This window comes from Diaporthe citri (genome assembly GCF_014595645.1).
Source record: "Diaporthe citri strain NFHF-8-4 chromosome Unknown scaffold_1, whole genome shotgun sequence".
NCBI lineage: Eukaryota > Fungi > Ascomycota > Sordariomycetes > Diaporthales > Diaporthaceae > Diaporthe > Diaporthe citri.
The window spans coordinates 2,290,231-2,316,278 of record NW_025064846.1 but is presented as its reverse complement, the minus strand read 5'-3'; the positions used below and the strand labels follow the sequence as shown (position 1 = coordinate 2,316,278).

Genomic DNA, 26,048 nt, shown 5'->3' with positions numbered 1-26,048 from the left:
TAACATTATATTAACCTTAGCAATTATAATAATTATAAGCTTTATTTATTAATAAAATAAAGTTTTATTAATTTTTATTAAGTTTTAAAAAGAAGTTAAAGATAAGTTTATTTTTAATAAAGTTTTATGCATAATAAATATATATTTCTTAAATAATAATAAATATATATATGGTTATTATAAGGAATGCTACTTAGTTTATTTAATCTTTGCAATATTTATTTAGGAAGTTTAATAATATAAAAAGGCTTAAAAAAGCAATTATTATTATATAACGCTTATTAATAAAGAGGATATAATTCTTAAGTTAAGAAAATTCTTATAAGGTTACCTTTTCTACCTTATTAATCTATAATACCTATAACTATTAATTAATATTAATAGGTTTCTTATATATATAATAATTATATGGGAAGCAATTATGTATTGGTGTTGTTCTGTCTAAGTTCTGAGAGGCTATGTGCCCCGTGGGGGATAACTAAAGTAGCCTTTTAATGGCGAGGGTTGTACTTGCCAACACTCGGGGTGGAACAGGTGCGACAGCTTGACCTTGCGCTGGCGCAGGAAGAAGAAGTCGCAGACCATGACGCCCATGATGGGCGCGAGGAAGACGGCGAAGGAGTTGAGGACGGCAACGAAGGTGGCGGCCTGGTTGATCAGCTGCCAGGGCTGGATGATCCAGGCGGCGAAGAAGGTGATGAGGGCGCCGCGGCGGATGTCGATGTAGCGAGGAAACAAGCCGGCGAGGAAGAAGACTCCGGCGCGAGATGCAGAGGAGCCTTCGCCGTCTAACGCAGGCGAAGTCAGTAGCTATGACTCGAGGAAGCCGGGGAAATAACTCACGATCCATCATGACCATCAACAGGTCGGGAGGGTTCCACCAAATGCTTCCGTAGATCTTCTGACAGGCTGCGGTGGTGACCAATCCGCCAAGACAGACCAGCACACCAGTGATCCAGTAGACAGACACTGTGCCGATGATGTAGTCTCTCTTGTTCTTTGCGTACCGAGGAAGTCACTGCTGTTGGTCATACCGGCAGCCTTTTGACCAATGGCTTGGTTGATACCCGCCATCATCAGCCATGAGACGCTCCAGCGAGAACTAGAAGAGACGCTCTGGCCTTGATAGAAGATGGGGCCGACACCCTTTGCGACGGTGAGCGACCAGATAAGCAGAGCCACCATGCCCGCACCACATGCGACAGATGAGATGAAGAAAGGGTTCTTAAAACGCTCGGGCCGGATGAAGAGGAATGGTATTGATACGACCCAGAAGACAATGAACCCAGTGAGTTCATATGTCGTCGTCGGTGTGCTGGCGCTGAGAGTGTTGGGGATCTTTGCGAATGATGGCCATATGGCGGTAATGCAAACGCTGGTAGGTATCGTCAGCACTCAGTGGCCATCTTGTCGAGGTATCGTACTCACGTCACAGGTTTACCGCCGTTCCAGCCTTCGAAGCAAGTCAGCCCTGCGTTTCTTTGACCCCGGGATCGCGAGTGAGCAACTCACATTGCAGAGCATTCCAAATGAAGTTCAGCAAGATACGCTGCATTAGAGGGACACAACTTGCCCGGAAGCCCCAAGTGTATCGGTTCTGTACCGTGAAGCCGATGTGCCAAGTCAGACCGCACCAAGCGACGAGGACGGCGAACAAGCAACATAAAGCTCGGGAGACGACGATGACAGCCATGGCTTGGCCGACGGAGAGTCCTTGGGTGAGAAAAGTGTTGGGGGTCTGCCATGTTGCTACATTGAGGGAAGACCTGCGGATTCAAGGTCAGCACATCACTCAAATGCCATGGAGGTTTTGCTGTGATTGAAACCCACAATGACCAGGAACCAAAGAAATTGAACCAACCCCAAGTGCGACGAGAAGGCGGCAACGGGATTAAGTCCCGGTTAGACCAGGCGCTGACCTCCTCATGCTGCGACTCGTCCGACTTGAGGATCACCGCCTCTTTAATCCTTCGAACAGTCTCGTTTGCCATGATTATGCCCACGAAACTAGGGTGACTGAACCAAAGCCAGACACGAGTTGAGGGTGCCGGCTACATGATATATGGCAAGTAAACCCGGCATCTTATCTTGGTGCCCACCTGCAATTCAAGGGCCCTGTAGATCGTCCCATGTTCCTGCCTCTGATTGAAGCTTGGCGCAGACTCCGTTCGCGATACAGGCTTCCTATTATAAATAGGATCTGTAGTTAAGGAAAAGGTAGTTGTGAGGGTGATTAGTAGGTAGGGGAGGGTGGGTACTGTGGGTGCTGGGGTTTGTAAATAACTAGGTACTTGGTGTCACTTAGCTCTGGACTACCCTACTCTTTTGTAACCTTGACTGCAACACTCTGCCTCGCCGGGCACGCTGCCGTCAAAAAGGTCCATTTTGTGCACAAACGTAAAAAGGGCAGTGAGAGCAAACGTCCAGTGTTTTAATTGCATGTCAACGATGCCACCACGGCCTTGGGGTCCACCTACATTGGCAGAGGACCTTGCTGGTAGGTAGCAGCAACGCTGATTACATCATACCCCCCCCCGTTGACCTTTTCAACAGAGCAGATCCCTCGTGATAAAAACCTACTGGCGAGCCACGCACGTATACCCCCACACCAAGCCGGAGGCGCGTGAAAGACATGTCCGAATCTAGAGACGGGCTGGAGGAGCGCCTGCGCAATGAGCTAGAGCTCCTCGGGGCCATGTACCCAGGATGCATCGCCTTCGAGAGCAGAGGCCGCGAACTGAAGTACTCCCCTACGTCAGCCGGAGACGGTCTTACCAAGGGAGTGCTCGTCCTCAGGCTGCCAGATCACTATCCAGCCAAGGGTCTGCCGGATCTTATCACGGCAAAGGACGCGAAGGGCCTGGACGCAAGGACGCAGGTCTCGGCTGCCTTCTCGGAATTGGCGATTGTCGAGGGGGAGGAGGCACTGGATGCTTTTATACTCGCATTCCAAGACTTTATCAACGAATTGGCGAGGGACTCACCGCCTCAGGACTCTGCGACCATCACATCGGCTGAAGAGAGAAAGCAGCGTCGCAAGACGGTGGTCATATGGCTCCATCACCTCCTCAATACAAACAAGCGTAAGCTCGCGCTGAGCCCCGGGCTTGACGCGGGGAGCGTGTCGGGGCTGACGAGGCCGGGCTATCCGGGCGTGATGGTCTTCTCTGGGCCCAAGGACGCCGTCGACAGCCACGTGGCCGAGCTGCGGTCGCAGAGGTGGCAGGCTTTCCAGGTCAGGTATGACAGCGAGCAGGATGGGGCCCTCGGCAAGGGGGATGATGATCATGATCATTGCGAGGATCTCGTCTGGGGGTTTGAGCACTCTACGGGAGTCTGCGAGGTTGAGAGCCTGGGGGAGATGGCGCAGGGGATCGCACGGGCTGAGCATAGGGAGACGTTCTTGCGCGTCATGGGGCTGAAGTGAGCGTCCCACAAGCCTTGAATCTCGTTTGCGCCACCTTCTACGCACGAGGTCGTCGAGAAGGCTTATACGCCTGTGGCCGAATCCTGCTGGGTGGGACGTTCTACAAAGGCGAAGCAAGATAACCAAAGTGAGAATTTCGGCATCCTCCATGTCTCGGCTGGATTAGTAGTGGATGCATGGATGACAGGCTTGCTGGAATGGTAGCCTGCCACTCTGGTGAAGGCAATAGAGAATTCCTCTGAAAATGCCCCTTCAATACGACATGGTAATAATGCTAATATGATATGGACTAATTCCTGTTAAACACCCTGAGATATAGTTACACGACAGGCATTGACCGTAATCATGCATGTTTCTCCTTTTCCAAGTACGTCTTTTGCATCCATTGACTCTTTGGGCTCCACTTCGACTTCCCGGATCTTGTTTAGTTCACTCAACATTGAGAATTATCAAGTAAAGCCTTTATTGTTCAGTGTGTGCCTTTTGAATCAACTTCGCCTCACGAAACATTTGATGATCCTGATCCAGCTCAAGTGAACTGCTGAGCTTGGCATGCTCGCTCATGGACTTGTCTACCGACTCAATATTTGCCCACCTGCGTATGAGCCCAGCCCAGCCTGGCGCCGATATTCCAGCTCGCTCCTTCTCAAATACGTCTTCTGCCACGCGGATGACCAAGCCCTCGTCAGTTTCCTCACACAAATATATCGCTAGATGATCCTTTGTATCGTCGCGTCAGCCGTAGTCTGAGCGCATTAGCATGTCAGCCGCAGATCGGGCGTATACGTGAGACCGATTTCACAGTTACCGTTGCATCGAGCGTATAGGCGTAATCTCTAGTGTCGAGCGTATCCGCGTATTATCGTGAAGAAGGCTACAGCCAGTTTTAATGGGAAAGAATTGCAAAGATTCCGTCACAGCGGGTAGTTGTTTTCTCGTATACAAGTGTTGCTTCGCAATGGGGTCATCAAGTCGAGGCCTCATAATTTGAGCCACTGCTCCTATAATCAGATAAACCTTCTAATTACACACAATGCATATCTCCTTTTTCGTCAGCCCGCTTCTCAGTGGCCTCTTCACAGGCTGTCACGCATACCCGAGTGATCCGCATGAGTATATTCCTCCCACCGCAAGCGATAGTAAGCTGGCTAAATTTACCGTTCTGGAGACAAACAGACTGAAGATGTCACAGGTCGCTCCCCATGCCCGGGCCTCAACGCCCTGGCCAACCAAGGTTACATTCCCCGTGACGGCCGCAACATCGACCCGGAGAAGCCATGCTCGAGGTAATGAACCTACAAGTCGCACCCTTCGAAACCGAGATCAACACCACCCTGGCACAGTTCCGGCCCTACCCTCGTCACAGTTCAGAACTCGGCGCAAGTAATCGCTAACCGGGTTTGACATCCAGAATCCGACCTACACGCCCATCCCATTCATCGCTGGACTTGCGCCTGCTATCTACATGCTGGTATTTGGGGGTGTGAATGCCACGCAGACCCAGAGAGTCTGGATCGAGTCTTTCTTCCGTAGGTCGTCTTTGCGATGCCGAGCTCCATGTTAACAGTGATGACTGATCTTTTCAAATGTCCAAGGGGACCGATTGCCGACTCATCTGGGCTGGACCAAATCGCCTGTGGAGCTCACACAGTCTGATCTCTTCGCCATGTCTTCGACGATTGCAGCTGTACCGGCTGCTACCGCAAAGCCTTGATTTTGTTTCAACTAGACGTAGCAGAGCTGAGCCTATTGGAGACTCTTTGGTACTATACAGAAAAGGAGTATCAGGGCAAAGTCCACATAGTACAGACCCTCTCTGAGAGCCTAACATAGAAATCACGATAGCACTTGAGAGGAAATGTATCCTGATTTCTGTCACTTCTCCCTTTGGAACTCCTCCTCGCATAGGTGTTATGCCCTCTGTTACAAACATGTCTTTCTTCAACACTGTAATTTCTATCGAGTTTGACAGCTACTTTGCCTGTCACTTACTTCACATGCAGGCCGACATCCGATATTACAAGGTATCCAGCATCAACCCGACTAAGAAAATCAAGGAGCTCAGACGGCGGGATTGCTCGCAAGGACGGTAAAGTCCTGTCAATCAAAGTGCACACGACTAAGTCAGCCTCTTTCTCAAAAAGAGGTAATCAAAATCTTCAGTCTCTCCAGTAACCGGGTTCGCCCATTTGTACGCAGCCACGTCCCTGGCAAAAGACTCGTATCCTTGCCCCTCGTACCAGTCCTGTATGGGAACCTTCGGCGCTGGTTTCCCCTGTGCGAAATACACCTTCTTTATGAAGGCCGGCTTCATCTGCTGGTCCCGGGGCATGGTGTCCAGGACGATCCACTTTGCACCGAGGGGCTCCCGGGAGGCGAGGTGCTCAACGAGACGCATCGCCTCCCGGCCGAAGCCGTAGCGCTGGAGGGTCCAGGAGACATAGAGCCCGGCGACCCATACAATTCCGTCATCTGTGAGGTTGAGGTGGGCATTCTCTTCGGGGCGTAAGTCGAGGGCGACGTGTCCGATAGGGACGAAGGCTCGGCTGCTGGGCGTGCGCGGCTGTTGCCAGTGAGTTGGTGCTGTGTCCGTGATTGGAGCTGACTCCTAGATAGTCCCGCGTTAGATGTGGTGCAGGTGCCTAATTGTAAGATCACTGTGGTATTAGGGCTGCTGCATACCTGTAGATTCTCGGCAATGTGCTGGGCGCTGAGCGTCTCCCGATCTGACAGGTCTTCAGCCAGCCCCTTTTGATTCTTGGTCAGCAACTGAACGGAGGTCTGCACCCTTCCGCGACTGGGGGATGCTGCTCACAATCCAGTAAAGGGTCTTTTTACCGGCCCTTCCAAGTTCGGCCCATTTCTGGATCTCGTCACTCCTCCATCCACAGGCCAGTCGTTGCAGGTACATGCGTTGATGATGCTCCTCGGAGTTGAAATCCCAAGGGATGAGATCAATTCTCGCCTTCGTGTCAGCCATTGGAGCCTAGGCAATGGGATGGACTCAACGTCGCCTCTACCACTTGTACGCCCTGAGCTTTGGTGTGAGATAAAGATAACACGAGTCCACTTGAGGGAATTGTGTGACTAGGGGGTGGGGGTAAACCGGTGTGTGTCTGTCTGGATCTAGGCCGTGACGCCAAAATCTCACTCCCGAGTACCTTTAGGGGTCTTGAAATGCAGCTTCGAGATCTCAGGAGTCAAAAAGGCGAAAGACCCATGTTCTTCCTTCTTGCATTTGCTCTTGGTGTTCTGACTCATAGCTCACGCTCATGTGTGCACGAAGCTGTCAAGTGGTTGAGGGGGAAGCGCAACTGCTCTCGCTCCCATCAAGCAGCACCCTCCCTTAGTAAGCTGTCTTGAAAACACGGCATCCAGAAAAGTGCAGGACAAAATAAGGATGCCCTGCGCAAGAATGGCCATTGCACTCTCTTCACAACCAGTCAACCAATTCCCGCAAATGGACATGTTGGAAGCTAATAGTCGACGCAGCTACTTTCATGGTAGTAGTCTAGCCTGGTTTTGACATCAACCTGATTGATCTGTTATGTAAGGGGCGCAGTATGGAGATGAATCCAGACGTCGAAAGGCTACAGCCCGAATGAATGGTATGCTACGGGGGTTGCAGCGGTAGGTACTAGGTCTCTGTTGGCAGAGAGCAACCAACAGGTCTGATGTGATTTGTTACAAGCCAACCAGGAGGCTCTAGCTCGAACCTTCCAGTTAGGAGTCCTGTGGTTCTTTCCATCTTCTCTTCCGTGTCTCATCCCTCCGCAATTTGCCAACACCAACCGAATACTCTGTCTTGCTACACGTCAGACCCAATGGCTGCTGCCGACATACCTCGTGCTTTCCTACCATGGCTTCAACGGGCTGTCCCGGTCTTTTTAGCCTTGGTGAGCCCCAACGTGTATTTCAGTCCCAAGTTGGCGTACTGAAAATGATCCACAGTTCTTATTTGTACTCGTGTACCATGTCTCTTCCGATCCTCTGCGCAAGTTCCCCGGGCCGTTCTTCGCGAAATTCACCAACGCGTATGGTGGAATCCATGCTGCTAGGAAGCGACTCCATCTCGTAACCCACGAGAACCATCGCAAATATGGTGAGACAATGTGCCCCTCTTGCAGTTTCATACATCGGCCAAATTTTCGTGTGGCAAACGCATGCGCATGCATAGTAACCCAACAACCTAGGTTCCGTCTTCAGACAGGCTCCAAACCGCCTCATTTTTCAACACCGTCGGGGCTTTGCAAGACATTTATTTGAACCCGCAAGTCACAAAAGGACAGGCATACGAAGACTCCCGTCTTCTGCCTACTCCGAGTCTATTCGACACCCTGGATCAGGGCGAACACAGTCGCAAGCGCCGTGTCGTCGGCAGAGTCCTCTCAGAGCACGCCATGCGCAATTTTGAACCAACCATGAGTATTGAGGTTAATCAATTCTTACGCGAGCTCCTTCGCTCCAGCAGCCAGAACAAGGACGAAGTGGTGGACACGTCTCGACGGTGCCAGCGTCTCGCTGGAGATGTGATTTGCCAGCTCGGGTTTGGCTATCCCCTTAAAACACAGACAGAGACAACTAACAGGCCACTCTTGGAAGCCTTTCCAGCTATCACCGGAAGGATGGCGCTCTATAGGTATTAATTGGCCCGCTACGTCCATAATTCTTAATTCTCTAATCAACTTACTGGCGAAGAAGGTGTCAGACGACTTTCGAATATCTATAGAAAGCATGGTGAAAGCCCGCATAGGACTCGGCAAGGACGCCAAATTTGATCTGTACAATGTCGCTATGAACCATAACGTCGAACACAATATCGAATTACATACTTCCAAGGAAGATATGATTAAAAGTGAGCTGTGGGCAGAGGCTGTCTTCTTCATTACAGCAGGTACGTGCGTGACTCAAGACCCTAACACATTTGTGTCCATTCCTGGAATCAGATTGTCCCGCGAGTGATGGGGCAAGAAATTTCCTGCCCATCTGAACAGCACCCGCTGATCACAGTTTGCCCTTCAAAAAGGTGGAACGACTACCGGGACGCTGATGACGGCCATCTTCTTCTACCTTTCACGTCACCCCAGGGTCTACGCCAAACTTGCTTCCGAAATCCGCAGCACTTTTTCCTCAGGCAAGGATATCCACACCGGCCCCAAACTCACAAGCTGTACGTACTTGCGCGCCGTGATCGACGAGTGTCTCCGGATCGCACCGGCGTCCATCGGCACGCTGTGGCGCCAGCAAGACCTTACCCTGGCCCCGGGGGGGGGGAGGGGGGAAGCCGTTCGTCGTCGATGGGCACGTCATCCCGCCGGGCACAATGGTCGGGATCAGCCCGTACAGCGTGCTGCACAACCCTGCCTACTTTCCGGAGCCATTCGAGTTCCGGCCGGAGAGGTGGGTTGGGGACGAGGTCACTGAGGTCTCGAGCCGTGCCCTTGCGCCCTTTGCTGTCGGGGACAGGAGTTGCGCAGGCAAGGCAGTAGCTTACCTAGAGACCAGCCTAGCGGTGGCGAGGACGCTGTGGTATTTTGACTTTGAGAAGGCCCATGGTGCGGCCGGGGAGGTCGGTGGGGGCAAGCTAGGAGGAGACAGGCTTCGTGCCAGGCGGGAAGAGTTCCAGTTGTATTAGGACGTTATTGTCGCTGACCATGACGGCCCCAATTTGATCTTCAAGACTCGGGGAGGCCTTTGGAAAGAAATAGATGAGGTTTGAGGTACGCGGCAGCTTCTATAGAAAAGTGTGCGGGGTCGAATGAGATGTATTCGAGCCTACTAAGTATGTAGGAAAATCGGTGGGCAAAGACTGCCCCAATCTCTGGGTTTGAACAAGTGGTTTGAAGCAAGTGAATGCAGTAATTCGTACGAGAAATCCTAGTCGGACACCCATAGAGCACGGTGATGATACATGCATGTGAGATATGTAAATCACCTTTGTAGGTGGTTGACACCACTCCCACGCAGCGCTGACCTGTAGCCAAACGATATTACTATGATTTATGTGGCAGGTTTAGACGTATACATGCGCGTATGAGGGCGTGGGCCGCGGACGTTACAAACTCGTTGGTGGGACGTAACTAACGACAACCTTCGTCAGTTGAGGTTTCCCTGCAAAGTAGGTATCTAGATCGTGCAACTGATAATAGGGTCTGACATCAAAATGTTACATATATATGTAGGGATGGAGAAACCTCCGGCCCAATTTGTTAACTCACTTACTCCTTAAGAGTACTTCGACGTACCTGACCCGAACGTTCCCGCCCCAGCAGCACACTTGCAATTAGACAGGGCCCTGATGACGGCAGCCAAGCGAGATGGTGAAGGGCCTGTTTCGACCTCTGAGTTCACCGCTATACGCGTATTCTCGACCTGCGACGGCGCTCCACCGAAAAAATCGGCAAAGAGTTAGCCCCGAGCAAGTTAATTGAAGTCCATCACCTCACGGGCTTACGACTGTGGAACGTCAAGCGTACAGCACAGTTCCAGGGCGAGACACCCGCTGTGGACTTGCTCGGTGTGACTCACTACCCCACACCACCAAGCTTCCCGCACTGTTGCCCACGAGCTTGCCAAAAGGGGTAACTTTGTTTGAGTGGGAGGAGGCCGGTCGGTATCGTCCCGTCCACGGGATGGCAGGGACGCAAGGGAATGCGATAATTCCATCACCATCTCCGAATCTACTTGTCGTCTGGCTTAGAACAGAAATCGTGTCGCCTTACAAGAATTGCAACCAGACCATCATAATCATCATCATCAGTCTCTTTTCAAAACCCGTCATTTCTTGTTGAATTCACAATGACTTCCATGGCGGCTGAGTCCGTGGCGACGATCCTCGTCTCCTGCAAGCAGACACGCTTTCACATCGAAAGCCCAAACTACCGAGAGGTATGCTTCAGAGTTGACCCTTTGCCTAGAAGTTTTATCAGCTTCACGTATCCCAAATCTCATTCTAAGAGCCGGTGGTTAGCTGGATATCGAGGGGCTGAACATCACTGTGGCTTCGGCGGCTCCCCCTGGCGTCAAGACTCCAGGAGGCAAAGGCAAGGCGAAGGCTGCCAAGTCTGATGGCACAGAAATTCTCTCAAATGCCAAATTAAGGCTGAAGGCTGGCCAAAGATACTCACTGGTCGGGAAGAACGGTTCTGGAAAGTCGACACTGCTGAGGGCCATCGGAGAGAGATTGATCCCTGGAATACCTGAGCAGACCCGCATCGCAATGCTACAGCAGACCGATGCTGATGATTCTAACGCCGATTTCTCTCCGGGCAACAACGCAGCGGGTTCGGGCTCGGGGAACACCGTCCTTCAAGAGGTTATAGACAAAGCAACGGCAAAAGACGAGCTCGAGCGAGAGATCGCAATCCTGGCCGACGGAGTCAACAGCCCGGAAGGGCTGGCGGCGGTGAAAGCATTGAGAAAAGTCAAGCATGAGAGGCTGCAGAAGCAACTTTTTGTGGTTGACAAAAATGCACGGCTCCGCAGTGGTGCTCGAGGGATGCAGGCTCGGAAGGAGCTCATCGCTTTTGAGAAAGTAGTCGCAGAATCAGCGGCGTTGTGAGTTTCAGTCAAAACTGCTGTCAGAAACAGTGAGTACTAAATACTTCACAGACAAGAGCAGAAGGACGAGGAAATATCAAATGAAACACTGGAGACTGAGATTCAGGAAGCCACGGACCTTCTCGCAGAACTCCAGGTCCAAGTAGAGCCATCAAAGATCGCGGACATCGAGTCGCGGGCCAACAAGATCCTCGCTGGTCTTGGATTTTCACAGGCCTATAAGTCAAAGGCCGTGTCTGAGCTCTCGGGTGGTTGGAAAATGCGGACAGCACTAGCCATAGCACTGTTGCAGGAGACAGATATCCTGATCCTCGACGAGCCGACCAATTTCCTGGATCTTCTCGGCATAATCTGGCTTCAGAGGTACCTCCAGTCCCTCGAAGACTTACCCGATCCTCCCACTCTCATTCTGGTGTCCCACGATCGCGACTTCACATCTATATGCACAGATCTCCTGATCATCAAGGACAAAGACCTGGTGTATTTTCATGGTGACTTCCAGACGTACGAGTCCAGCACGGCTGAGAAGAAGCTGCATCTCACTAAAGTCAAGGAGGCCAAGGACAAACAGAAGGCCCATATTTCAGCCACTATCCAGCGCAATATGCGAGAGGGAAAGAAGAACGATGACGAAAATCGAAGTAAGTCATTCTCTTACCGGCCAGGCGATTGGAGGGTAACTGTTGTGAGACGTTGCGGTAACGAAAGCCCGCTACCGCTGTCCCTTGAGCCTCTCCCTTCTATGATAGGAGCCAAAATATCGACTGACAAACTGCCAGTCCGCCAGGCCAAGATGAGACAGAAAAAGCTAGATGACCGCTGGGGCGTAGAAACCAGCGCCAAAGGTGGCAGATTCAAACTCAACAGAGACCTTCCGGGGTATTACTTCAGCAGCCGCGCCGAGGTCGAGATCCCGCAGGATGAGAGGCCGCCGATCATCGCACTGCCAGAGCCGCCCGAACTACGTTTCCCAGGACCTCTGATTTCCGCAGAGGGCGTGACGTTCCGATACTCCGCAGGAGGGAGGAAGGCAGCGGCATCGTCTCCGGCGGTTCTGCAAGACATCAACCTGACTGTGGGCATGGGAGACAGGATCGGGATACTGGGGCTCAATGGCGCCGGCAAGTCGACACTGATCAAACTACTCGTCGACGAGGAGAAGCCCACCAAGGGGACCCTTACGACACACCCGCGGCTGAAGCTTGGATACTACAGCCAGCAGGCGGTCAAGCAACTCCAGCAGCTGGGCCACTCCGAGCCTGACCTCACCTCCCTGGCGCTATTGATGAGGGAAGTCGAAGGTGACCTCGACGAGGGCGAGCTTCGTGGCATGTTGGGGTCACTGGGACTCCCTGGGCGTCTGGCTTCTGACGTCCCCATCCGCAAACTCTCCGGTGGGCAGCTGGTGAGATGCGAGCTGGCAAGGATTTTGTGGAAGCGTCCGCATTGCCTGGTGCTGGACGAGGTGACGACTCACCTAGACTGTATGTGTTCCCGCTTCCACTTAAATCCTCTCTTTTCGATGCATGTAAATGTAAACAGAGTATCAGTAGCACCTTGTTTGAACGCTGCTAACACGTTACAGATGAGACGGTCACCGCGTTGCGCGAGGCGCTGAATCACTGGGTGGGCGCAGTGATTGTAGTATCCCACGACAGATGGTTCATGAGGGGTGCGGTGGAGGGTCTTATTGACGACCCGAGCAGTGATACGGACGAGGACGAGGAGGAAGCGAATTTGAGACGGAGAGTTGTGTGCAGGCTGAGGGGTGGCATACTCACAAAACTCGAAAATGGTGTCCAAGAATTCGAGGATCTCATGGAAAAGAGGGCAAGGAAGTTGATGGAATCGTAAATCTATAAGGTGCTGCTGAAACGACGACACCCAACCATGTTGTTCTTGCTCCCATGCATTATCCAATCTTGAGCAGCCAAAGTCAAGCTCCCAGCACCAGGACTCGAAGCCGTGGCTCAGGACTCCTCTTGACCGTCATCGATCCACCCTGCGGTATTTCTACGATCGTCCCATCAATACAGACCTTCCTCCACCTCGCATCCTCCTCATGGGTGGTCACTTTCACAAACTCCACAGCCTCGTAACCCACGCCCTCAATCCCGACATGTGCCCCATTGTTATAGGCCGCCATCATGATCTCCATGGTCTTCTGCCCTCCCACGTCGCCGAAGTAGACAAGCCTCAGCTCTCCGTCGAGCGGCCGGCCCTCCGGGGAGATGGTAAAGGTCTTCTCCAGGCTCGACACCATAGTGGCGAGGATGTAGTTGAACCGAGTGGTTGTGCTGAGAGCAGACGAGGAGGAGGGGGGCGTGTCGACCGACGCGGCGTAGGCGTGCCCTTCCTTGAGAAGCTCCTGCGCCACCATGCCGAAGCGCTTGTCGCCGTGCTGCCGGTACGCGGGGGTATCGGACTCCCAGACGAGCTGGGAGTGGAACCCGTAGCTGGCGACGATGGCCCCCGTGAGCTGGGAGACCGGCGCGGGGGCGGCCTCCGTGGGTTCCTTCTTCTCCTCGACTAGATGGGACCCCGGTGGGAACAAGGCCTCGAAGGTCGGCAGTGGGGAGGCCTTGCCCTTCAGGAGTGCCTGGAGCGCCAGGGCCAGGTGCGACGGTGCTGGCCCGTCGGACACGGCGTAGTGGGGCTTGTGTGAGGAGTGGAAAAGCGCGTTCCCGGTGCCGAGTGGGATGAGGGCGATGGTCGGCAGCAGCGCTGGCTTTGTGGGCTGCGTGCTTCCGTTGAGGAGATCTACGATGCCCCCATCGCCGGCGAGCAGGATGACAGTCCCACTACCACCGGCAGACCGTTCATCACGGCCCCATCTCTCTCGTGAAAACTCCTTTACACTGTCTGCATCCTTTGTGATGGTCACTTGGTACACATTCCCGTTTGCTGGAGAGTTAACGCCTGCCGATGCCCCTTCGCCTCTGAGGCCAAGTGCTCCCAGGAGAGGCTGCAGCACTGTGTCGTAGAATTTCTGGGCCTGGCCTGTCCCGGATTTCGAGGAAAGGATAACGTCCAGGCTTGAATCTCTGCTGGATGAAAGGTATTCCGGAATTTTCTTGAGGAGAAATCGGTCGATCAAATCTTGCGGCAGGCTCGGTGCCGTGAAAGATGACAGCTGAAAGGGCTCCGCGGCGCCTTCTTCGCCTTGGCCTAGGGCGAGGATGAGATAACCTCCGCCTGAAAGCTCTGCGATGAGGACGATCTCTTCTGTCTTGACACTACCTGCATCTTCACTGCCGCTCCTAGCTTCGCTCAGCCAAGTGAGACGACTGTCCTCGTATTTGACCAGTGACGCGTCGTCTGGCAAACGGACAGGCTTCAGCGCCTCGACTGCGGCGTCTGAGATGGTGACAGCCATCGCGGTGTCAGCTGGCTCACTCGTATGGGGTCAACGGATGCCAATAAGGGCTGCAGTATGGCAAAAGCAGAATCGACCGACGATCTCAAGGTTTGGGGAACTCAAGTTATTTTCTAGTCACAGTGAATTTGCTCTGGAGTGGTTGTTGGTACTGCTTACTCGACGGCGCCGATTGCATCAGTCAAGCGGCCGGTGAGACACTGCTGTGGGTGGGGCTCCCGATGCTCCCGCCGTTCCCTCTACTGCTAGCCCGTCTCTACCCTCATCATTCTCGAGTTCGATATCTGCATACAAATGGAGGTATACGCAGCAAGACCTTGTTTCCCTCGAAACCTCAGAAGGGGTGAGCTAATTGAATCATGATAATCAGGAGAAAACATTTGAGGCCCTGTGCTATGAGACCTGTCCCGTTCGATGGGGTCAAATTGCGAGGCGACCTTCACTATCACCACGAGCATAACCCGCAGGATTCACTCAGCGACCACCCCATCCCTCCCAATTCTCACAGCCTCCAATTACCATGGACCAATCCAGCGAGGCATGCAAGGTTTCGAGATGTTTCTTGGGTCTGATGGTCGTATGTTGGTGTCAGATTATCAAGTCACAGTATCTGTAAGTGTTAGCATGCACACATGGGAAAAAGGAAGTTTATTGCAAACTTGAGCTTATCATCCTGCCGAATACCCTCAGTACCTCCTCTCACCACTCAATGAGTATTCCCAGGTTCTGGAAAAATGAGCTGAAAATGCTCTTCCTTCAGGGGGTAGACGGTTGGATCTGTCGGAGACGTTACTCCCTGCCAATTTGCGCTGTAACTGCCTGTCTTCGCGTATTGCCAGGACAGTCAGCAAAAGTTTTGTTGATTCCAAGGTCATAAAACTGTAGGATTTCCACAGAAGTTCTTGGTAGTCAAGGCCCAGCCAGCCTTGATGTGCGAGCAGTGCATGCAGTTGACGCTCACAAGCACGACTACTACGACACCAGTGGAGCGAGGAACTTGCAAGATACGCCTCAAAGATATTTGATCTTGAAGTGCCACAATCAACTTACCATGTTGTAGAAAGTGTGAATATTGTCAGACTTCTGTACGAAGGAGTGCCTGATCTGGATGTTGATCGCGGTGCTCGTGGGCAGCGGCATGACCCAGACGCCTCGGTTCCCGTCGGCCGATCCCGCGATCCAAATCGAGCACGGCTGCCAATATTGCCAAGCCCTTAATATCTCGCATTCAGCTCTGACGGGAGTCTCAAAGGATCCTGGGTCGCTGGTGAGATTGAAGAACAATGCGTCCTCCTGCTCTCCGCTCCCTGTATAGTGGAAATTGTACATGAGCCATCTGGGCTCCCCGGGCTGCCAAGGATTGGTCTCCTCGTGTGTGGTGACCAGGCTGGAGGCAATAGGGAGAAGAGGAAGAAATGATGTCGCCTTCATGTTCGTCGTTGTGGTGAATATGGGCTGTGGACTGTGGAGCTGTGTCCTTGCACCTTGAAGTTGATCGTCCGCAATTGACTTATATAGTCGACGTGCTAGACCATGGTTACATACAGACCTGGAAGAAGTAAGCTGCGTCCTTGGAAATGACTGGCCCAACTTGGAAGCATTCTTCGTCTCTACGGAAGCTTGGGTCACGAGAGAAAAAGATGTGCTTGCGTAACCGCCATCTTGTTTGTGGACCTTGATGTCCTCTATCAGTTTGGAGATCTGGGATTGTGATTCACAACAGGGGGCTGTAGAAAGCTTTCTGTCTTCTCGCGCAGATACACATGTCTTGTATTTTATGCATGGCCATGATGGTCGCTTCAAAGCCCACATTGATCCGGGGGCTGCTCCACAATGTACGTTTCTAAATGCTTCTATGAGGCGCCGTCCTCTACTTTGCAGACATCATCAATTCATTGCAGTCGATTCAGTGGTCTGGCAATGGTGTTTTCTTTTTATCGCCTGTCCACCTGGACGCTCCTGAGGTGGAACAGTACAGACAATCGACTCGTACATGATCCATTTCCTCCAAACCCGACTTCAGGATGAAGTTCACCGGGCTACACCGACAAAGAGCCGCACAAACTCGTGTTATGTTGAGCGCCCCTGGTTGTCAGTGCCCCACCTACGGCCCGGAGAGTCTCACATGAGACCCAAACGTGGCTTTGTGGAATCAAAACACGGTTGGGGGCAATCAAGTTTTCTCCCATCAAACTATGTAGTTTAATGGCTCTCGTAATCAGACGAAGAAAAAGTCGGTGAAGCATGATTTGTCAAATGCGCGTAGCAATGTCTTTTATCAAACAGCCTCACTACATCACAGCCCGCATGTTTGTTCCGAGGTAACTCAAGGCACAAACACAAGCCTCTTCCCTTTTACATCAGGGCTGTTCCACACAGCCTCCACTTCTTCCAACCTTGCAATGTGTAATGAATCAGCCTTCAACCCATGCACCGCCTGGAGCAAGTCTGCTGTCTCTCCTGCCATCTGTGCCATTGTCCACGAGCCTGGGCCGGCCCCTCTCATGGTGATCATTTTGCTTCTCAGCAGGGCAGCAGGCAACGCGGCGTCGGCTCCGCTCAGAACCCCAATTTGGACATATTGAACCTCCGTCGTAGGTTTCAGCGCAGAAAGAAGCGCGAGCATGGCCGGGCCGTAGACGTAGTCCAGGACTACATCCACGTGACCACCCAGCTTTGAGAAGTCGGTTTTGGCCGGGTCTGTGCTGTCCAGCACTATTCTCTCATGCAGACCATCAACCTCTGCGAGTGCCTTCTCACCCCTCGCTATGCCAACAATACGACCGGCCCCGAGTGCCTTCGCAACCCCAACAGCGATTCGGCCACTCGCACTTGTGGCACCCAGGATGGCAACGGACCACCCCCGAGGCAGGTTGCTCGTCCGGTGCCAGAGGGCCATCCAGCTGCTCTGAGCGGGGTTCACCAGCGCAGCAACAGACGTCTCGTCCGTGCCGTCCGGCAGTGGTACCGCGGACTTGCGGTCGACGTTGACATGTTCTGAGAGTGACCCCGTGTTGGCGGGCAGGGTGGAGAAATAGTACTTCTGCGGCGGGCTGGCGGTCTCGTCGACCCCTACGCCGTCGATGCCGGGGATGTATGGGAGCGAGGCGGTGATGAAGTGCTTCCCTGCTGCTATCATCCCGGCGACGTTGGGCACGCCGGCGGCGAGGACGCGCAGGCGGAGCTGCTCGGGGGAAGCGGGTGGTAGGCTAGTGGTTTCGGTGTACCTTGGCGGCTGACCGAATTCTGTGACAACAGCTGCGTGCATGATGTTGGTGTGTGACGAAAGTTATGGGCGTTGACCTTGCGTTTCCGAGCGACGAGTGTTTTCACAGGTGACTGGCTATACTAGAGACTAAGACACGAGCCCTCTTGAGACTTTTCACTGATGGTTTTGGAAAGAGATACGGTGGACCTTCTGGAGAGAGGAAAAACAAAGCGTTTATATTTCTTGCAATTCATCCTCCCTATGTCGTATATCACTCCCATCCAGAGCATTGTCGGCGGCGAACCGCTGGCGGCGCGACGCGAGGTAAGGCGCCTGCAACAATGGCCACATCGAGTGGCTCACTTGTTACCTAGGAGTATCCTCGCTGATGAAGTAGAGGGTAGTCCTTCAACTTGGTAAGCGTACTGCCTGGGAGTGGCGCTGGCCCCTTTTGGTTCCCGCGCGGGAAGCCACACCATGGATTATCCACGGAGCTCCGGCGAGAGGATTATCGAGGTACTGTAGAACTAGCCAGATCAAAAGACTTCACATGTCCGAAGAAGGCTTCCTTGATGATTAATACCAAGATGATATTTCCAAAAATTAACGATCAAAATTATCAGAGATGTCAGCATGCCGTACTCTGTGTAGATGGCATGGCGCCCAACCAGAAGCTGCTAGACTTGAAGAATCCAGCAGTCATCCGGCATGATGCGCCTATCTTCCTGTGCTTGTCTCCGGGTCTATTTCTGGGTCAACCATCATCTGCCATAATCCCAGCTCTCAGATTATCTCCCTCCCTTTCCAAACATCACTTGTTGAAAAGTGACTTCCACTTGTTCACAGCCCGCTTGTGAATAGGCTCAGCATCAGTCGCACGATCAATCGTGGGGCCCCGCAAGCACCACCGAAACCGGATCTTTTCATCAGAGATTGCCGAACCGCTGACCTTCTTCATGATGTTTTTTCCTTCTTTATAATTGATGCACGTCTTCAGAATGAGCTCCACGTCCCAAGTCCCTAGTCTTGCACGTGTCAAGGTTAGCCGCGACCAAAAGCTGACTGAACCGGGCGATTCGCTAAACTGACCTGATGATGCCCTTTCTCTCGGGGTGGATCTCAAGGCCAAGCGTTCCGAACTGGAAAACTGGCAACGGAGTTCTTGCGGTCATGTGAGTGTCTCCTACCTCGATGGCCCAGAAACCCCTCAGATTCTGGCCGTCTTTTCCAAGGACGCTGTGGCAAACGGTGTACAAGTCCTTTCGCTCAATCGGGCCTTCACCTTCCTCGGCGTCTTCTTCTACCACATGAATCTTGTTGGCCCTTTGAACTTCCTTGTCTTTCGAAGTCTCATCCTCCACCACGTAGACCGATTCATTTTTTCTGAAGTGATCGCAAAATTTGGAAGTATAGGACGACTCCGTGAAAGTCGCGTATGCCGTCAGCTCTTTTTGAGTAGGGTCTTCGGTGAAGGGGACGTTCTTCAAATCTTGTTGATTCATCTTGAAAACAGGACTGTGAATGGCCCCACCGCTAATCTGCATGTATGCCGTAGAGGTCTGTGGAGAATCGTGGCTGCTCTGAAGCAAAAAAGGCGAGAAAAGAGGGCAGGCCGGTATGGTGTGGCCTTTATATACTCCTGCATTGACTGTGACTGGAGGCGAAGCTCCAGCTAGTCATAGTTTAAGAGAGGTGTGACTACTACATTTGCATCTTATGTGCTGAACTTGATCTGAAATATCGCTACCTCGTCTATATCATGTGCAGGGGCTCTGACGGTGACACTCCCCCATTTGACATCCTGCTCTTACCAGGGCTTGGCTGAAGTAAACGGCTGTCTGCCGAACTATAATTTCCTAAGATGCTGTGTGACCAGAAGCTTCTCCAACTGTTATTTTAATTTTCCAAACCTGGTAGGCCTGGAAGTGTTCGGACTATCCCAAATTTCAGTTCTAGATTGGTCTCCTGCCGCCGTCGAATTTTCACCATTGACCCTCACCATTACGTAGCTGTGAGAATGGATGGAATCACGGAGATGCTGCTGTAAGTGGGAGCCCAGTTTTCAAACTCCAAGGCTCAGGAATTCAGTGTATCTCAGCATTTGCCTACATGTCGTTATTCACTGGTGTAGGGCGTTGCTGTTGGTGTAGCTGCCAAGGTATGTAATCCTTTTCCCCTTATGCACTTCATTTGACCTACCCACTATGACGGGCACGTAGCATCTCTCTGGATACAACTCGGCAGAAATATAGAGTTTGGACATTGACCAGCCAGCCTGTCTCTCAGGACCCTGAGATGTCAACGCGTTCATGGAAATCTATGTCATGTCTTCCTAGGCTAGCTGTGAAACTTGGACTGAGTCACTGCCAAACTACATTGCTCTTTAAGTGAGTGCAATTACTAACCATCCTTCAAGACACCCCAAAAGTGCCGAGTCACTGCCGTATGGGAAGGATCAGTGGCCCAAGCCTTCCCCAGATTCTCCGTGTCACTACCCCGGATTCTAGACGGCTTGGCATCTCCACCTCCTCCCATTTTATACGCTCACGGCTTACACTACACCACATTGATCTTCCGACGGGACATTACAGAATGCTTGAGGTCCCCTTGAGGATTTTTAGTTCCTTTTACGACCCTGCAAACCAATTCCACCAGCTGTGGTCCCTGGACGCAGTAGACCATGTCCTCGCTTGCATTTGGCCCGGGTGGTCTGACAGCGACCTCGGCCGTCAGTTACCCGTCGAACAGGTGTTGCGCGGGGAAACCTCAGGTGTTTTCGTTCTCACTCGCCAAGAAGACCAAGACCAAAAGGACCTGGGAAATGTACTCCCTGGTCGAGATATTTAGCCGGTAACCAATCACGAAATATTCTCATAAAGACGCGATCACCCGTCATTCCTCCTCCGCGGGGGGTATTCGGCCGGCCGATCTCTGCTGACCTCAATACACAAAAGCCTCGTGGGCTCCTACCTATGTCTTCAACTTTGCCTGCTTCGTCTTTTCGTAGTTACTTCTTGACCACGTACATGAGCGACGCGAGCGCTCAGCCCATCAGACGACATGGCATTTGGAACCACGAAAGAGCATGCAGCCGACCCGAGGCTCAGCAACATCGCTCGTGCTGATCCCATAGAATGGTACAAGAAGAAGAACCTGCGATTCTTGTACCTGATTTTGGTGCCAACATGCTTGGGTGTTGAGTGGACGTCCGGTTTCGATTCCTCGATGATGAACTCTCTCCAGGCAGTTCAGTCATGGGTAGATTGTAAGTTCACTAAAGTCTCCAACCCTATCAAGCTACGACCCCAGCTAATGGCTTCATTTTCAAGACTTTGGCAATCCGTCTGGAGATCGTCTTGGCTTACTCAATGCGATGTACTCCCTTGGTGCGCTCATGTCTATTCCCTTCATCCCTACCGTCTCGCAGTTTCTCGGACGACGGTGGACCATCGTCGCGGCCTCGCTTGTAATGACTCTTGGCGCCGGCATGCAAGCCGGAGCCGTGAACGTCGACATGTTCCTCGCTTCTCGCTGGGTGCTCGGTTTCGGGATACCTTTCGCCATCGTCAACGCGTCTGCCCTCATTGGCGAGCTCGCCTACGCCAAAGAACGCCCCATAATGACCTCCCTGTTCAACGCCAGCTGGTTCGTGGGTGCCATCATCGCTGCTGGGGTCACATATGGAACCTTCCAGATGAAGAGCACGTGGGCGTGGAGGCTGCCGTCGCTCCTCCAGTTCGTGCCCAGCGCGTGCCAGCTTTCGTTCATGGCTTGGTGCCCCGAGAGTCCACGTTGGCTCATTTCCAAGGACCGTGGTGATGAGGCGTTCGCCATCCTTCAAAAATACCACTGCGAAGGCCACGATGGGGAGGAGTTCGTTCGTTTGGAGTATGCACAGATCCAAAGCACCATCGCACAGGTCAGCTATATTCCCACCCAAATTCCCATTCTCAAATGTATTGGGAGGTGTCTCTAGAGGTGTTTTAAGAGATGTCTTAGGAGGACCTATGTCTTAACTCATAAAACACCCCTCCCAAGAGAACTGCCAAAACACTCAAGAAAGAAACTTAGCTGACAAAGAGATCTAATAGGAGAAAGCCACTGCCAGTACGTATAAGCCTAGCCCCGCGAGGATTTTATGTCCATTTCCTGGGTGGATATGCGATACTTTTGCCAGGCAAGGCGAGGCTCAGCTGGAGAAATAGAGCTAACATACGGCAGAGGCGTTTGTCTGGGCCGACGTGTTCCGCGATGCCCCCATGAGGCGCCGATTCCTGCTCGCTGGCATTATGGGATTCTTCACTCAGTGGAGTGGGAACGGTCTTCTTTCCTTCTACATGAAGAAGATCCTCAACCTGGTCGGAATCACGGATAATCACACGGTCCAGAAGTTTATCTTGAGCAATACCTGCTGGGGCTTCATCAACGCGGTTCCGATTGCGCTGATTGCGCCCCGGTACCCTCGGCGGGTCATGTTCCTGACCTGCACGATTGGCACCGCCTGTGTCTGTACGTACAAGCCTTGAATCAACCCTATCTGGTTATACATCTTGCTAACATATCACAGACACCGTGTGGACTATTGCTTCTGCCCGCTTCGCCATAGATGGGACTGCGGCTGCTGCCATTCCTGTGCTGGTCTTTATCTTTGTTTACTCGCCGTAAGTTAACGTGGTGTTCGATATCAAATGTTCACACTCAGAAACTGATCCTGTTCAGGTTCTATAACATTGGTTGGAACGCACTCGCCTACACTTACCTAGTGGAGATCTTCCCCTATGCACAGCGGTCAAAGGGAATTGCTCTAGAACAACTGACTGTTCGCTTTGCCGTCTTTTTCAACACTTACGTCAACCCGATCGCTCTCGATCGTATTGGGTGGAAATACTATATCGTGTACTGCGTGTGGATCCTCGTCGAGATCGCCACCGTCTATTTCTTGTTCCCGGAAACACACAACCGTACTCTGGAGGAGCTTTCCTTTATGTTCGAGGGTAAGGAGGTGCAGGACAAGGTGCAGCACAATGTCGACAAGCAGCTCGAGCTGGGGCCTGTTGGTGTCACGGAAGTCCACGAGGCTGCTCATAAGGATGAGACCAAGGCTTGAAGGAGTGAACATGCAACTCGCGGGGATTCCGATCACACAGGTATAAACTGGCTGAGGTGTAGGTACCGGTGGGACAAGCATCTGTGAGGTAAGATTCAATAGAATAATTGCAGCATATGGATAACTAGATAGTATGTCTTGCTTGCCGATTTCTCTGCAGCCCCGAGTATAGGACAGACTTCTGGAGTCCCTTCGAGCTGAACCTGGAGAGGCAGTGATACTTTGGTCGTCTATTTGTTTGAGCCATGAGGACCGTTTGAAGGCATATGGTGTATGCAAGTGAGCACTCTGCTTGCTTGACTTCCTTTGAGTGTACTGTTAGCTTGTGAATAGCGTTGCCAAATTGCACTAAAACATCTGGTAAGTTGAAGACTCGAAGTTTTTACTGGAGCTGCGTGAAGTGTCCCAGCAGGCTTGATGGATTCGAGTCAAATGTGACTGGCCGGCCCCAGTGGCAGTTGATTTCATAGGCCCTTCCATTCAGGGGCGTATCGGAGCTGGGCCTTTAGGTACTTGATTGAGGGGCAGCCAGCAGCTAAGGTGGAGCACTGGGTCCCCCCTGCCCCAGCGGGGCCAATGAAGTCGTTGGCTGCGTGGCGGATCTGGAAGAACCTGACAAGCCGTTGGAAAAGTTGCTGGGCTGCTGGCTGTGTCGTGTGGAAGCTTCAGGGTCAACCTTATTGACGTGTAGCGAACGCGACAGTCGGTGCCAGCTTTCAACGTCCTCACCACCCACACTGCACACCTTTCTTGGGACGCGTTCCGCTTGATTATCTACACTCGGTCAGGATGGCTTCCATGTTCGAGCAGAGCGGGAACGGCACCCTCTTCCTGGGCGGTCAAAAGATCTCAGGGTCTGACATTCGTGACCAGAACGGCAAGTCTCCCACCTGCGAAGCATGATGATGTCCACGCGGTGGACGGGGTGGGACAACGTAGCTGACCCTGTCAACACCAGTTCTGGCTACACAAGCTATCGCAAATGTCGTCAAGAGCTCCTTCGGCCCCAGCGGCCTCGACAAGATGATGGTCGACGACATCGGCGACGTGACGGTCACCAACGACGGCGCTACTATCCTCAGCCTTCTTGACGTTGAGCACCCTGCCGGCAAGATCCTGGTGGACCTCGCACAACAGCAGGACTCGGAGGTCGGCGATGGCACAACCTCAGTGGTCCTCATCGCGGCGGAGCTTCTGCGCAGGGCAAACGAGCTGATGAGGAACCGGATACACCCTACGACGATTATCACGGGCTACCGTCTGGCCTTGCGCGAGGCTGTCAAGTACATGAACGAGAACATCAGCGTCAAAGTCGAGAACCTCGGACGCGAGTCACTCCTGAACATTGCGAAGACCTCCATGTCCTCCAAGGTCATCGGCGCCGATTCCGAATTCTTCAGCAACATGGTCGTCGACGCTATGCAGGCGGTGAAGACAACAAACAACAGGAACGAGACAAAGTACCCTGTCAAGGCAGTGAACATACTTAAGGCACACGGAAAGGGCGCTTTGGAGTCTGTACTGGTCAAGGGCTACGCCTTGAACTGCACCGTTGCCTCGCAGGCGATGACGACTAATGTAAGGGATGCTAAAATCGCTGTGTTGGACATGAACCTCCAAAAGGAGCGCATGAAGCTGGGTGTGCAGATTACTGTGGACGACCCTCAACAGCTTGAGCAGATCCGGGCGAGGGAGTCTGGGATGATCCTCGAGCGGGTGGAGTTGATCCTGAAGGCTGGCGCAAACGTTATTCTGACCACCAAGGGCATCGATGACCTCTGCCTGAAGATGTTCATTGAGAAGGGCGCCATGGCTGTTCGGAGATGCAAAAAGGAGGACCTGCGACGGATAGCGAGGGCCACCGGTGCCACAATGCTGAGCACCCTGTCTGACCTGAATGGCGACGAGAAGTTCGAACCATCCTACCTCGGCCATGCGGAGGAAGTCTCGCAGGAGCGCATTTCTGACGACGAATGCATCCTGGTCAAGGGCACCAAGGCTCACTCATCCGCATCGATTATCCTTCGCGGTTCGAACGACTTTCAACTGGATGAGATGGAGCGTTCAGTCCACGACTCCCTGATGGCGGTAAAGCGCACGCTGGAAAGCGGCAGTATCGTGCCAGGTGGTGGTGCGGTTGAGACTGCTCTTCACATCTATCTCGAGGAGTTTGCTGGAACAGTGGGATCCCGGGAGCAGCTGGCCATCGGAGAGTTCGCCCAGTCTCTCCTGGTCATTCCCAAGACGCTCGCCGTCAACGCCGCCAAGGATGCTTCAGAGTTGGTCGCCCAGCTGCGGTCGAGACACGCACTGTCGCAACGTACTGCGGACGGCGACGCCAACGAGGACGAGAAGACGGTCGCACGGAAGAAGAGCTACAAGAACTACGGCCTTGATCTATCGAAGGGCAAGGTGGTGGACGAGATCAAGGCCGGTGTCCTGGAGCCCAGTATGAGCAAGATTCGACAGCTCAAGAGTGCGGTGGAGGCCTGCATCAGCATTATGCGTATCGATACCCTGATCAAGTTGGATCCGGAGCAGAGGGGCGAGGAGGACGACGGGCACGGTCACTAAAGGGAGGCACTCGGCTGGACTGCTGGCGTTCGGGGTAATAGAACAAGACGAGTACAGTAGCTGGCGCAATACGGTGATGAATCCTACCAGGACGTGTACAATGATAGAGCCGAGCTCGGTGATGTTATCTAAGGTTCATGCAGTGCGGTGCCGGTAGACTACTCCCTACCTCCTGGATCCACCTGAATGTGCGGTCGTGTTCGTCCGTCCAATCCCATACGGACTCCCCGCAACCATCTGACGCAGGAATGGACTCGAGATCGTCGAGAACCCTGCACCGCGCTGATAGTGAGCTTGTTGTTGCCGCCAGCCCGCCCGTGTCTCCACGACCCCAGGCCGGAAACCAGCGGCTTAGGCATGCGGCGTCGTTCCTTTGGCGTCTGACCCGGCGCGAGCTACTAGCTACGCCCCGGGGTTGCCTTCCTCGTCTGGTGCAACGGCAGCAGCGACCAGCCGCCAAGTTCATGGAGGCTCGAGATGCTAATTTTGACGTAAGTTTACGTTTCGAAACTGCCTGGAGGAGGACGCGCATGATCAAGTCTTGCACCTCCAGCTGTTCCTGCGTCTTGCCTGAGTCGTCCACCTGCGTGACCTTTTCCGGCCTACGAATCTGGGGAAACACGAACAGGGAAGCTTGAATTCGGGTACTCCAGACCGACCTGGTATGGGGTGGAGGAATGTGGACTCTGCCAAATGCAGGGGGCTCCACGCCGGACTGAGATCTCACATCAGAGTCCGGAACGCTCCTTGGGCTTCCTAACTCTAGTAATCGAACCCCTACCATTGCATCCCGTGG

The 26,048-nt window shown here is 52.8% G+C and overlaps 12 protein-coding genes across 12 annotated transcripts; 6 read left to right on the top strand and 6 right to left on the bottom strand.

The window, feature by feature from the left end:
* Positions 1–456: 456 nt before the first annotated feature.
* On the bottom strand, positions 457–1,555 carry INS49_000608 (uncharacterized protein; the record flags this gene model as incomplete). The annotated part of the gene is made up of 5 exons (XM_043161445.1): positions 457–788; positions 844–969; positions 1,008–1,375; positions 1,429–1,453; positions 1,513–1,555. The coding sequence occupies 5 exons, from the start codon at positions 1,553–1,555 to the stop codon at positions 457–459; spliced, it is 894 nt and encodes a 297-aa protein (XP_043029951.1).
* A 1,077-nt stretch (positions 1,556–2,632) lies between these two features.
* INS49_000607 (uncharacterized protein) lies at positions 2,633–3,427 on the top strand (the record flags this gene model as incomplete). The annotated part of the gene is made up of 1 exon (XM_043161444.1): positions 2,633–3,427. One exon carries the CDS (start codon positions 2,633–2,635, stop codon positions 3,425–3,427), a length of 795 nt encoding a protein of 264 aa, XP_043029950.1.
* A 1,277-nt stretch (positions 3,428–4,704) lies between these two features.
* On the top strand, positions 4,705–5,141 carry INS49_000606 (uncharacterized protein; the record flags this gene model as incomplete). The annotated part of the gene is made up of 3 exons (XM_043161443.1): positions 4,705–4,713; positions 4,839–4,956; positions 5,023–5,141. The coding sequence occupies 3 exons, from the start codon at positions 4,705–4,707 to the stop codon at positions 5,139–5,141; spliced, it is 246 nt and encodes an 81-aa protein (XP_043029949.1).
* A 405-nt stretch (positions 5,142–5,546) lies between these two features.
* On the bottom strand, positions 5,547–6,407 carry INS49_000605 (uncharacterized protein; the record flags this gene model as incomplete). Its single annotated transcript, XM_043161442.1, has 3 exons — positions 5,547–6,035; positions 6,110–6,175; positions 6,243–6,407. 3 exons carry the CDS (start codon positions 6,405–6,407, stop codon positions 5,547–5,549), a joined length of 720 nt encoding a protein of 239 aa, XP_043029948.1.
* Positions 6,408–8,750: 2,343 nt separating this feature from the next.
* INS49_000604 (uncharacterized protein) lies at positions 8,751–9,062 on the top strand (the record flags this gene model as incomplete). The annotated part of the gene is made up of 1 exon (XM_043161441.1): positions 8,751–9,062. One exon carries the CDS (start codon positions 8,751–8,753, stop codon positions 9,060–9,062), a length of 312 nt encoding a protein of 103 aa, XP_043029947.1.
* A 1,163-nt stretch (positions 9,063–10,225) lies between these two features.
* INS49_000603 (uncharacterized protein) lies at positions 10,226–12,841 on the top strand (the record flags this gene model as incomplete). The annotated part of the gene is made up of 5 exons (XM_043161440.1): positions 10,226–10,315; positions 10,398–10,984; positions 11,039–11,628; positions 11,767–12,471; positions 12,573–12,841. The coding sequence occupies 5 exons, from the start codon at positions 10,226–10,228 to the stop codon at positions 12,839–12,841; spliced, it is 2,241 nt and encodes a 746-aa protein (XP_043029946.1).
* An 82-nt stretch (positions 12,842–12,923) lies between these two features.
* Positions 12,924–14,363, bottom strand: INS49_000602 (uncharacterized protein; the record flags this gene model as incomplete). Its single annotated transcript, XM_043161439.1, has 1 exon — positions 12,924–14,363. The coding sequence occupies one exon, from the start codon at positions 14,361–14,363 to the stop codon at positions 12,924–12,926; it is 1,440 nt and encodes a 479-aa protein (XP_043029945.1).
* Positions 14,364–15,069: 706 nt separating this feature from the next.
* INS49_000601 (uncharacterized protein) lies at positions 15,070–15,794 on the bottom strand (the record flags this gene model as incomplete). The annotated part of the gene is made up of 2 exons (XM_043161438.1): positions 15,070–15,186; positions 15,414–15,794. 2 exons carry the CDS (start codon positions 15,792–15,794, stop codon positions 15,070–15,072), a joined length of 498 nt encoding a protein of 165 aa, XP_043029944.1.
* An 895-nt stretch (positions 15,795–16,689) lies between these two features.
* Positions 16,690–17,631, bottom strand: INS49_000600 (uncharacterized protein; the record flags this gene model as incomplete). Its single annotated transcript, XM_043161437.1, has 1 exon — positions 16,690–17,631. The coding sequence occupies one exon, from the start codon at positions 17,629–17,631 to the stop codon at positions 16,690–16,692; it is 942 nt and encodes a 313-aa protein (XP_043029943.1).
* A 751-nt stretch (positions 17,632–18,382) lies between these two features.
* Positions 18,383–19,115, bottom strand: INS49_000599 (uncharacterized protein; the record flags this gene model as incomplete). The annotated part of the gene is made up of 3 exons (XM_043161436.1): positions 18,383–18,596; positions 18,661–18,718; positions 18,776–19,115. The coding sequence occupies 3 exons, from the start codon at positions 19,113–19,115 to the stop codon at positions 18,383–18,385; spliced, it is 612 nt and encodes a 203-aa protein (XP_043029942.1).
* A 1,516-nt stretch (positions 19,116–20,631) lies between these two features.
* Positions 20,632–22,678, top strand: INS49_000598 (uncharacterized protein; the record flags this gene model as incomplete). The annotated part of the gene is made up of 6 exons (XM_043161435.1): positions 20,632–20,836; positions 20,901–21,490; positions 21,663–21,678; positions 21,793–22,080; positions 22,139–22,232; positions 22,291–22,678. 6 exons carry the CDS (start codon positions 20,632–20,634, stop codon positions 22,676–22,678), a joined length of 1,581 nt encoding a protein of 526 aa, XP_043029941.1.
* Positions 22,679–23,467: 789 nt separating this feature from the next.
* On the top strand, positions 23,468–25,252 carry INS49_000597 (uncharacterized protein; the record flags this gene model as incomplete). The annotated part of the gene is made up of 2 exons (XM_043161434.1): positions 23,468–23,543; positions 23,637–25,252. 2 exons carry the CDS (start codon positions 23,468–23,470, stop codon positions 25,250–25,252), a joined length of 1,692 nt encoding a protein of 563 aa, XP_043029940.1.
* Between the last annotated feature and the right edge of the window lie 796 nt (positions 25,253–26,048).